We start from the raw sequence: 12,842 nt of genomic DNA on the forward strand, positions 1-12,842 counted from the left end.
TTAGTGTTTAATGGCTTGTTAGGGTTAAATTCCTACCATAAGATAATTTATCTCATGGACCTTTCATTGGTTTCAGTTTTTGTGTCTTACTTTTACTTATCCATATGATTAGTTTGTAGCCACTGTTTGGCCACACTTCCTTCATGGAAGTTGTTCCCCTATGTCTTATCTTTATTTTCCCTTTTTAATCATATCAATTTGATTTTTAGAACTCAAGTTATGGTCAGATAACTATAACTGACTCATTTCCAGATTCTGGTTCCTTAACTAGGCAGCTTTTGGACTTAAATTTTACCTAATTAATGAAATAGGTTGCAGTCACTTTTAGGAATGGTGATCTTCATAAAAAAATTTTCCCTATTTCTTATGATCATTGAGAAATTTGTATCACAATTTTTCAAGTTTTGTGGAATTATTTATGGCCAATTAACTGACCTAGGTTTTTGTACCTTGTGCCAACAAGGGCTCAGTTCAGGACAGTGATTGCAGGTCACTTCTTGAGATTCTTAAATTCATAATTTGAGGACAGTTCCTAAAACAAAGTTATAGCCCTATTTCTTAGGTTTTTAGAAACGTATGGCTCATCTCAATTGGATTTTTCTAGTGGGAGTTATGACTAAAAGACTGTTCTAGGGTCAAGTGAAGTTTGGTTAGATTTCAGGTTTTGATGCAGTGAATTATTCTAACTGTTTGACCTAGTTCTCTTATTTTTTGGATTTTGCTCAAAACACCAATTTTGTAGGTATGTGTCTTGTGGACATTTTGCCACTGGTTTCATTACATTTGAGTTCTTGTAGACCAAGTTATGGTCATTTTGCCAAAACTGGTCGGGTGAGGTTAGGTCGGCGGTTCGGATAACCTAATGCAATGCGATTTTGTGACTCAACTTGAGCCAGCAATTTGGTTTGGTTTTTGGTTTTTTTGGGTTCAGTGGTCTTCATGAAAATTGTAGCCCTATATCTAAGCATTCCAATGGTATCAAATTCATGTCATTTGGACCAGTGTAGAGGGAGTTATGACCAAATGAACAAGTATTCATTTGGCCATTTTCTGGGTTTGGTGCAGGGTAATCCGGATTTGGGCAGTATTTAGTCAAGTTTTGGACAGAATCTGGGCATGGTTTCTTCACGAAAAATGGGCTATTTTGGGTCTAGTTTCACTTCCAATTGGCCTCATACCAATTGGAATCACATATTTTTAGTTATGGTTTAAAACTCATGCTGGATTCATTGAGTCCCAAAACCTGCAAAAAACAAGCACTCCCAATTTCAATTTCCTCCATCTTCCTTACTTCAATTGACATGCATAGCACTTCTATAAGCAACAATCTCAACTCAACCAAGTCAATTTCAAGCATTTACATAAAGTCCCCACATCATATACATAAACCCTAATTCCAATCACCCAATTTACATAAACTCAACTCTTTTACACTTGTCACAACCCAGGGATGGGGTTGGGACGTGCTTGTTTAACCAGCTACGCACTGGGGTAGAAAATTCATGTCCCACATCGGAAACGGGAAGAAAAGATTTGGGCCATATATGTGGGAGCCTTCCTCACCTGGTCAGCGCGCTTTTTAGAATGAAACCTCCCAAGGGACAAATTCGTGAGGCCCATGGGCCAAAATGGACAATATTAACTGGAGAAGGATCAGGTTGTTACAATTTGGTATCAGAGCTGGACTCCCTCTAGTACGGTGTGTGGTGCAAGGACGCACCAGGCGGAAGCTGGTGGGCTTGTCAAGACCCAGGGATGGGGTTGGGACGTGCTTGTTCAACCAACTATGCACTGGGGTGGAAACTTCGTGTCCCACTTCGGAAACGGGAAGAAAAGATTTGGGCCATATATGTGGGAGCCTTCCTCACCTGGTCAACGCGCTTTTGGGAATGAAACCTCCCAAGGGACAAATCCGTGAGGCCCATGGGCCAAAGCGGACAATACTAACTGGAGAAGGATCGGGCAATTACAACACTTCTTAACATATCAACTATTCAAACATCCTTATGGAACCATTTGTCATCATTTAAAACATCAAACCTCACAAGATTCATGGCTGCCGAAATTAGGGTTCTTCAATTCCTTTTTATTTGTTTTCATTTTCATGGAATACTCACTAATCTCATCATTCTTACAAGATTTAAAGAAGAGAGGGAGTGGTATTTTTGTACTTACCTTGTGACCCAACTTGCAAACTTCAATTTCTCCTCTTCAAATGGGTATCTAAAGCTTCCTTCTAGAGTGGAGATGATTTTTAATGAAGAGAGCTATGGATTTTGATGGGTAAATGAAGAGGAAACCAGGCTTTAAGCTTGATAACAATGGTGGGGAGGGAGAGACCAAGGGAGACGGCAAGGAGAGAGAGAGAAGAGGAAGAAGAAGATGGTTGGTGGGGTTTTGTTTCTTGAGGGTATTTATATATATATGTGTGTGTGTGTGTGTACTTAATTTTTTTTTTTTTTAAATTTCCTAAGCCCTTTCTTTTCTTTTCTTTTCTTTTCTTTTCTCATTTTCCAATTCATTTCATAAATTTTTAATTTATGTTAATTATTTTATTCTCTCAATTTTTAATTTGACATTTAGGTTAAAATTCACATTTGAGGAGTGAAATGACCAAAATGCCCTTCGGGGTGCATATCGAGTTATTTTTATTATTTTTGTATCAATTAATAAATTCTCTAAATTTTATTTTATTTTCTCTAACTTTTCTTTAACATCTTTAATGTCATTTTTACCTAAATAAATCTTAAAATTGGGTTCCAAAATTATTTCCTATATTTATTAAATTTTTCTTTACATTTATTTCATTAATTTAGGTCTCTTCACTATAGTTTAAGTGTAGTTTTAGACATTCTGACTGTCCAAACAGATATTAGTCGCTGGAACAGTAGAATATACAGATTACCTACGGTGAGGGCGTTACAATGAATTATTGAAAAACGAAATAAAATTTTATTTACATAATAATAGTTGCATACATATAATTTTTTTTTCTTTTACACTGTTGTTATACTTTGGTGTCTGCTATGGTTTCTTTGATTTTAACTCTAAGTGCTTTATACATTTCAACATTAGATTGGATTTTAACAAGTCATCTAATGGTAGTTATTAATAAAATAAGATTTACTTTGTTAAAAACAAAGTTACGGTAGAAACTCCTTTATAGTTTTTAGATTATTAATATTATTCTAAATATCTATTTAAGACATATTTTCAAATTTTTAAATGTTATATATATAAAACGAATTATAGGAAAACGAGATAAAATTTTATTTACATAGTCATGGCTACATACATATAATTTTTTCCCTTTTGTACTATTGTTATACTTTTTAGAATATTAATATTATTTTTAAATAATATTAATATTATTAAATAAAGATAATTTTTAAAAATATATTTTTTAATATATTAAAAGGATATAAAAATTTTGATATTTTAAATTGATAAAAATAATCATATATGATTTAAAATTAATAATAAATTATATTACTATTTTATTTTTATATATTAAAATTAAAAAATATATAAATTAAAAATATTTTTTGCATTAAAATTATTATTAGGCACATGCAAGCAATTCATAGTTTGTTGTGTATCTTTCCTCTTCAGGAATCTGAAAACAACCATATAACCAAGAGGAATTATATATTGCAAAATGGCAGCAACAGAATCTAAAGAAAAGATTTAGCTAATTGTCAACCCTGACGAATCAAAGCAATTGTGAACCCTTACAAGTCAAACTAGTTTGAATGCATTAACACAAAATGGAGCAAAACTTCAAAAGGCAATAACAAAACTTGAAAAGGCAGTCTTGAATTTAAAATTTCTTTTTGGGAATCATGAGTAGTGGTTTTTCCTTCTGCAGTGTTATGCCAAATTTATCATTCATGTCTAGCTTTGCAGGATCATCATCATTTTCAAAAGACCAATCAAAGTAATGTATTAAATTAGCTAAAATCAATGGAATTTGCCTTATAGCCATTGGTAGACCTGGACAAATTCGCCTTCCTGAACTAAAAGGTATTAGCTCAAAATCATGACCTTTCAAGTCTAAACTTGATCCGAGAAACCTTTCAGGCTTAAATGACAAAGGCTCTTCCCAAACTGAAGGATCGCGTCCAATTGCCCAAACATTGACAAATACTTGACTATCTTTTGGAATTGTATAATTCATAACTTCAAATGTCTCAAGAGCTCGATGTGGAAGGAGGAATGGTGCAGGAGGATGTAATCTCATTGTTTCCTTTAAAAGTGCATTTAAATATGGAAGTTGAGAAACTTCAGATTCATGTATTGAGCCTTTGTTGATTACCTTGTCTAGCTCTTCCCCAAGTTTTTCCAAGACTCGTTTGTTCTTGAGAATCTCAGCCATTGCCCACTCTACTGTTGTGGTATTAGTTTCTACGCCCGCACTAAACAATTCCTGCACCGCAAAATGATATATTACATTTCAATTACAAATAAATATATGTAAAAAGATAGGGATAGTCTGCATACGACAATCAACCAATTGATTATATCGTCATCGAAGCCATTGGAAAGAAAAACATCCAAGAAATCTGTTATGGGAGCATCATTGACATGCTTTTCTCTTCTTTCTTTGATGTAAATTTCCCATACACCAATCATTTCCTCAACGCACTCTGACATCTTTCTTCTTAGACCCTGAGGATCCAACCCTTCTAAGATGGGATAAAAATCAGCCATATTTGGAGCAGCGGCCAACTCCATCATCCTCGATACCAGGCTTTTCAATCCACTAGCCACCTCTTGATCTTCCAAACCAATCATGTCCTTGGAGAATAAAAGATTAGAAATTGTATCAAAAATAGTAGCAAACACAAGTTCTCCAATATTAATTACTTTTCCTTGTCGGGCAGTCAAAAATTCCACCATCTCCGACGATTTCTTCTCCCTCAAACTGGCTTGTGAATCAATTGCTTTGGCAGAGAAAAGCTCAGTCCTGAACAAGGCTCTGAAGGACTTCCACTGGTCATTGCATGTGGGGTTCCAAATAACCGATATACGTTCAAGTTCATGGCTTTTCCGGGGAATCACTTTACTTTGCCATCTGGCAGAAAGCAAACGATCGTGATTTTTCAGAATTTCAGTAGCTGCAGCAGGGGAAGAGCCAACAACAACGACTTGCGTACCGAGCCTCAATGAAATCAGAGGGCCATGAACTTTGGCAAAGCGTGTCATTGGGATGTGTAGCTTTTTCTCAAGAAGGAAAATGTTGCCTACGATAGGCCATGGCCTCGGACCCGGAGGAAGAGGCCGCCGCTTTGAAGATAGAGAACTAATGTGCTTGACGATGATAAAGATAACAGGTATAAGCAAAAAAAGAGGAGCGGATAAGAGACCGAACTCTCTTGTTTGATCCATGTCTAGCAGAGGCCTGAACTAAATCCGGTCAAGATGACTTCTTATAGAGAGTAAGCTTGATTGCGTGCATGCTGAGAAAAAAGATAACTGATCTTCAAATGTATAAATTATTACAAAATAAAATATTTAAATGATATGGCCGCCCATACCTTGGATACTGGACAAATGCTTTTATCTTCGCCGTGTATTTTGACTTCATGAACGTGCAATTAATGAGGACAACTTGGAAGTTGTCCACATTATTTCATTTTCTAATCCAGGTGTCTAGAAGCCTACTAGATGAACATTTGAACAAGTAAAATACAAGGAAATAAATTATAAAAAAAGAAACTCTCAACACCCACATAGATGGTTACGTATGACTAATACACATTCAAAATCAGACTAATTTGATGACGGCAAGTAGGCTTTTTTCGCTAGTTTCTCTTCGCTTTCTATTCTATAGAAAGAGGAGGTTCTGTCTTTTTCATTTTAGTTTTCCGTCTGGAGCTTCATCGCTGCTGCTCCATCCGCTTTTCCGTGTCCAGCCAAGTAGGAGAAGGCCTTGCTTACCCGATCCGGCCATGGATTCTCTCCTCCGCTGGGTTTGGGATGTAGATAGCTTTTTGAGTTTGGATTTGCAGCCAAGTTTGAATGTGTTGAAGGATCCTTATTTTATATATATATATATATATATATATATATATATATATATATATATATATCAATTGCTCGTGCTTTGCCCATGATTTCACGCGCAGCTAATAATGATTTTAATATATAAATGACAGTGAAATAAAATTAAAGCTGGTTAAGAATATGAAAATACCACCATCCGGGTTGTGATAGTGTATCCATTGAAAAGGCATTGCCAACATGGGCCCTTCTCAAAACCCACCTCTGAAATCATTTAGGATGAGTAGAGCCATGTTGAAAAATTGCATCAAACAGTTAATTTTGATATAAATCTTACATTTTATAATTATTTATTAAAATAATTGTTAATTAATTAAAATAAAACAAGGTAAAAATTTTAATTAATTTATGAACAGTGCCAAGGGTGTCCCAAGTTAAACTTCTCTCCACAATTTTCCACCAATCATATTTATTTGATTTGATTAATAAAGGCTTATAAATATCTTTTCCTTCTTATTGTCTTTCAATGTGGGACAATTTTTCCTATTGCTAACTATTTAAACATAATTTAGTTTTTAAATTGTTATTAAAAAAATTTAAATTAAAATTAAGTCAGTTTGTTTATTTCTTAAATTTTTGTTAATAAATATATTTTATTTTGCTGATGCTCCACTATTTTTTTTACATTATTCTATAAATATAAAATTTGATGTATGAGAATTTACCAAAAATTTTACTCAATAAAACAAATTAAAAATCTTTTAATTATTGAATTATTCACTAAAAATGGTTTGAAACTTTCTAATAAATTTAATACTGCGCTTAACGTCCACTTAGTTTAATAATTGTCCACCATCACTCATTATATATGAATTTTCATATGCTCTTAGGTCAAGGCAAATAATTGTAATTAATTAATTTAGGACCTATTTGTTCAAAGTGGCTGCAAGTTAGATAGAGCATCAACTTTGAAAGCAATACTTATTATTTTTGAAAAATGTATTATAAAAATAAATTATAATATGAATTTAATACTAACAAGATTAATGCAAATAATTTTTATAAAATTGTTGCTCAAATTTATTCAGTCTTCCATAGCAGCTATTTGTTGTATTTTTTTTTTGTATTAAATATTGGATGGATAAATGTAATTCTTTTTAGTATATTGTAATTTGATGTGTTAGTTATCATGTTGGTTACGTTTAGAATATTCTATGTAAATTTACTATTTTTAGTGAATTTTGTGATTTTACTTTCTAGTTTTATATTTATTTTTTGCATCAAATATGACTTTGACATTTTTTTTCTTCTAGGTTATTTTAATGCACAAATTTGTTATTTCTTTTTATCATATTTTTTTTCATGTCTTAGGAATCTCTTGTATTTTTGTATGATTTTTAGTATTGTTTTATCGTGTGAAATAAATTTATTTTGTTAAATGTTCAATTTTGCCATTTTTTGTAGAATTACAGTTTTAGTGTAAATATGCCTCTTTTATCTCCTAATTAAATTCTAACTTGTTTGTTTTATATTTTTTATGAGTTGAGAGACCTAAAAGAGTTAAAGATAGGGTAGAAAATTAAGATTTTGCCTAAGAAATAATTTCCTAACTAAACTCAAATTGTGAAATAGCATCCTTCTTTCCTCTCAAAAGTTTTATTTTAATTTAAATTCTAATTTATTTTAATAATTATCTCTATTTATTTTGATGTAATTTATTCAATTTCCTTGTTGAATATTTCGATTATATGGACTTTTACTAAATAATTTTAATTATTTTTAATAATTAATAAATTTAAATAAGTACAAGCCAAATTAAGAAGCCTAAAAACCTTTCTCGACACAAATGGAATGTAACATCTCGTGCAGAAAGGAAGATCTCGACTGAGAGTGATCCTCTGGGAGAGGGCATGGCTCGTTGGTGACCTATCCAAATAAGGTGCAAGAATGAATCAAGTCCCACATCGGAAAGGGAGGAAAAGGTGAAGGGCCTTATAAAGTGGCAGAAGACCTTTAACTTGGATAGCGCGCTTTTGGGCCTCAAAGAAGGAGTCTAAAGAATAAAGTCGTGAGGTCCAGTGGGCCAAAGTGGACAATACTATCTAGCTCCAAGAGGAGCGTTACATATGGTATCAAAACTGACCTCTCTTAGTATGGTGTAGTTTAGGGACAAACTAGCAGAAGCTGGTAGGCCTGTAATATCCTGTGCAGAAAAGAAGATCTCGGTTGAAAGCGGTCCTCTAGGAGAGGACATGGCTTGCTAGTGACCTTGTCCAAAATGGGGGTGGAATGAACTGAGTCCCACATCAGAAAGGGAGAGAAAGGTGAAAGGCCTTATAAAGTAGCAAATCTTTAACCTGGATAGCGCGCTTTTGAGCCTCAAAGAAGGGATCTAAAAGATAAACCGTGAGGTCCAGTGAGCTAAAGCGGACAATACTATCCAGTTCCAAAAAGGGCATTACATAGAATAAGATGGACCCAAAGATAGATTAAGCCTACAATCAAAAGCCCAAGATGAACTTCAAAGCCTCTTACATAAGATTATTTGGCCTAAAAGGCCTAGTAATAGTTGTAGCATTTTTATTAATTTTGTGAGGGCCATTTTAACTATAATTCTCTTTTCGCTCCTCCTTCCTTTTCTTTAGCAGTAGGTTTTAATTGTTTTCCTTTAAACTTTTAATTACTTTAATCAAGTTGAAATAGACTTAATTGGACTTAGTAAATATGCATATGTGGAAACTTGGTAATTAATGGGTCTAAATATATAACTTAGAAACCTTGACCCCTTTATGTGTGCAACATGAATAAAATGCATTAAATGTTTTTTTTTTCCCTTGTATTTCAAATATATTCATGTATAATGAATTGGCATGTAATTAACTTAGTTAAATATGAAAGTAGGACAATATGGTAAATAAGGTATATAAAATTAGTAAATTTAGCAACCTACTATGATTAGGAATTATGTGTGTAACAATACCCTCATACTAAATAGTTCCGTACATTCTACTATTTCGGTAACTAATGTCTGTTCAGACAGCTAGAATAACTGGAACCATACCCAAATCACATAGAAAGGCCATAAATAAAAGTAATAAAGATCAAATGAGGTTGGATTAAAACAAAAGAAATGAAGCACAAATAGGTTAAATGAGCCTAGATTCCCGAAGATGAGTAACCTACACGGAAAGCGACTATAAGTCTAGTTGCTACTCTAAATTCATGCGGGACCTTATAGAGTCCTTAATGGAGGAATTATTTAGAAAGTATTGGAAGCCTGAAAACCAAACAAATGAAAAGAGAATAAGTACAAATAAGGGAATCATAACCTAAGGACTCATCGGGTATTATGGAAAAAGATGGACTATAGCCCGATGATGGGCATTTTGGTCAATTTACTTCAAGAGTTAACTTTTGACCTAAATGTCCATTAAAATGTGTGAGGCTAAAATATTGAAATAGAATTTATTTAAGTGTTATGTGTAGGAATTTTAATTGGGACATATAAGAAATTTATAAAATTGTATAAGAAAATAATAATAATTATAATTATAATTTAAATTAATTAATTTATATATACACATAAGAGACAAAAATTCATTAAAAACCCAAAATAAATCATCTTCTTCACTCCCTAGTTGGCCGGCTCCCACTTCTCTCTCTTCCTTACCCATTTCCACCATTGTTAAGCCATTTGAGCTTGAAACACCCACCTTTTTCCCCATGATTTTCATAGTTTATCACTTGAAAACCTCAAATTGACACTTGATTGGAAAATTAGAAGCAAAAAGAGCAAGAGATCTTGAAGGAAATTGAAGATTAGAAAAGCTCCATTAGAGGTAAGCTTCCTCTCAAGCTTAATTAGTTATATGTGCATTGAGTTAAGGTTGAATATGGGGAAATTACATGTGAAAGCATGAAAATCATGCATGACTAAAGGGGAGGGAATTTCAGGCAGCTTGGGTACAATTAGGGTTTTGATGTGTTTAATGAAATTGAACTTGAATTCAAGCTTGGGTAGAGGTGTTTACATGATTTATTTGTTGAGGTTGCTTGGAATTGCATGAAATTGAGAAGTTGTGAAATTAGGATTTTGGAAAATTAGGGCTTTTGTGCCATGAAGTGCAATTGATATTTTTAATGTTGAATTATGGTCATTTGCTGTGTATTGATTGTGAAATGAAGTTGGTTGGTGGAAGAAATTAATGGAATAGGAAAGTGGTGAGTGTGCTAGAATTCTGGATACTTGAGTCCAGCACACTTAAATGCTCATAAGTTGAGCTACATAACTCCAATTGGTGTGAAACCAATTGGAGATGAAAGTTAAGAAATAATGCTAGAATTTTCATGAAGACAACCTACTCAGAAAATGACCATAATTTACTGTAATTAAGGCTTGAATCAGGAATTGTAATTTTGGACCTGACAAAAAATAACCAAGTGAACAGTACTTAGTAAATTATGCATAATTTGCTCTAGAAAACTCCAAATTAGGTGATTCTTGAACCGATGAAAACCTCAGATATAGGAGAAAAGTTCTTATCATGGAGCCAAATTATAACACTAACATGATCAAATTGCTAGACAAAGTTAGTCCAGCAAAGCTGCCTTAGTGCTAGACTGAACCTAGAAAATGTAAAGGATTAGGCATCTCACTAGTTTTGGCAAAATTATCATAACTTGGACTACAAAACTGTAAATATAGTAATTCCAATGGTAAGATGCTCATAAGACATAGAACTAAAAAATTTATGTTTTGACTAGAACCCAGTTCATAGGGAAAAGTAAGGAAATCGTTGGGATAAGTCAGGAATCCTAAATCTAGAATTCCTGCTTCTTAGCTAATTGGCCTTATGACCTCTAAATGGTTATTAGGTCATAACTTCTTCTACAAAACTCCAATTGAAGTGATTCAAAATGATTTGGAAACCTAAGACAAAGACCTAAAATATTGTTGTAGGGACTAGGGCCAAATTATGAGCTTAAGATGCCCGGATATAGAATGAAAAGTTAGGATATAAATCTGTATAACCTGGAATTTCAGGATATGGCATCTTAAACAGTGTTTAGTAATTTGGCCATAACTCGAGATCCAGAACTCTAAATTGAGTGATTTAAAAAGGAAAATAAAACTAAGACATAAAGGAATAACTTTCATTGAGATTACCTTCCCAAATTATGACTGGAACTAGGTTGAAATGGGATTACAAAGTCAGGGTCCCAAACTGCCCTGAGCCCAGAATGCATTGAAATTTCAAAATTAACTTAGGAATGCATTAGGAATTTTTTTTATTAGCTATTGGAGACAATTGGGATGATTATTGAGACACTTTAATTGTATGTTTTCAGTAGAAAAGGAGGCCTTGAAAGGCAAGGAGAAGTAAATCAAGAAAAAGGAGATCCATTGAAGGTTTATGCACAATTAGTTTTTTCTTTTGTTTTTAAATTTGTAATTGGTTTGAATGAACTTTATATGAATGAGTTATGCTTTTTCTTTGTATTTGAGGACTTTAATTTGTTGAATTTACTTTGTATGATTTAAATATGATTTTTTTATGCATTCAAGAATTTAATGCATTGTTTTGAAGATTGTGAATTGTGAAATGAATTTATAGTATAGAAAGGCATATGTTGGCCCTTAATTTCATTGTAACAAGGGGGTGGGCCAATATTTGAATGTGTTTTGAAGTGTTTTTGAGAATTTGATGTGTCGCCAACCATGTACATGAATTTGTAACAACTAAATGTGTTTATTGATTTGTAAATGCGTTTTATTGAATGGAAATTATTTTGAATATATGTTTTGAAACCACAATGGATATGGCAATTTGATTTGTATTCCTCATTAGCATGCCTAGTGAGACGGCTTAGATTTGTTCTCCTCCACTTGTGGGGTTGAGTTTTCCTCTCTGGTTTACCAGTTGAGGACATATTGGATGAAAACTCATATATGCTAGCTAGCCTTCATATTCCCCTTTAGCCTTTGGTTATTGGAACGTATTGGCTTTGTCGTGGTGTACAACACGGTATTGATTGAAAATTTTGTATCATGGACCTAACTGTATGAATTGTTGGCAACACTTTCAAAATTGTGAATACTTGATAAACATGGGATTGAAAAAATAAATGTTATCATGATTTCCTAGAAATGTGAATATTGCAAAATTTTATTGTGATTTGATAAATTATGTTTTGTTTTGAGTTTTAAATTATTAGTTGTGCACCACTAAGTTCACTACTCAATGATAGCTTGTGTATACTGTCGCAAAAAAGGGAAAAGAGAAAACTGTAGAGTGAGCAGTGATTTGGAACTGAATTTGGATAGTCTTCGGGTATATCACAGGTATACCCTTTTGTAAATTCCTTTTGATGTATTTTTGTAGCTATATGTATATAGGATAGACATTGAGCAGTTTGTACAAAATGTGATGTAATAATATTTTTATGATTTTGAGCAATTGTAAATTTGTACATAAGCTCGTAATAATATTTTATAACTTTATGCTTTTGGTAAAATTGAGATAAAATATTTCCTTTGGATTGTAAACGAAGCAATAATATTTCTTGATGTTGAATGAAAGAGAAAAAATTCTTGATTATGAGTTGATTTTAAATTTATGAATTATACAGATTGAATAGTTTTGTTTTTAATAGGTGAAAAGAACTATTTTATTGAGATTACAGCCATCACCACGCGGATTTTCCACAGAAATTTTCTTGACTTTTATCAAATATTTAATGTATTCTTTAATTAAAAATATATTTAATTTGTTTAAAATCCCTTATAGTATATTTAATAGATTATCGGTAGGCGAAGTTCGATAATTTATTAGGTATAC

The 12,842-nt window shown here is 32.8% G+C and overlaps 1 protein-coding gene across 1 annotated transcript; it reads right to left on the reverse strand.

Annotated features, from left to right (window-relative positions):
* Positions 1–3,712: 3,712 nt before the first annotated feature.
* On the reverse strand, positions 3,713–5,461 carry LOC131168835 (probable (S)-N-methylcoclaurine 3'-hydroxylase isozyme 2). Its single transcript, XM_058131259.1, has 2 exons — positions 4,501–5,461; positions 3,713–4,426 (listed from the first exon to the last, which is right to left on the reverse strand). The coding sequence occupies exons 1-2, from the start codon at positions 5,386–5,388 to the stop codon at positions 3,821–3,823; spliced, it is 1,494 nt and encodes a 497-aa protein (XP_057987242.1). The 5' UTR covers positions 5,389–5,461; the 3' UTR covers positions 3,713–3,820.
* Between the last annotated feature and the right edge of the window lie 7,381 nt (positions 5,462–12,842).

The sequence above is a fragment of the Hevea brasiliensis genome, chromosome 12, assembly GCF_030052815.1.
Source record: "Hevea brasiliensis isolate MT/VB/25A 57/8 chromosome 12, ASM3005281v1, whole genome shotgun sequence".
In the NCBI taxonomy this organism is placed as follows: Eukaryota; Viridiplantae; Streptophyta; class Magnoliopsida; order Malpighiales; family Euphorbiaceae; genus Hevea; species Hevea brasiliensis.

Bases quoted from the DNA above. Each gene is read 5' to 3' on its own strand.
- LOC131168835 (XM_058131259.1), bottom strand. From the start codon at position 5,388: ATGGATCAAACAAGAGAGTTCGGTCTCTTATCCGCTCCTCTTTTTTTG. The intron at 4,427-4,500 runs GTATGCAGACTA...TTTGCGGTGCAG, and splicing joins TAATCAATTGGTTGATTGTC to GAATTGTTTAGTGCGGGCGT.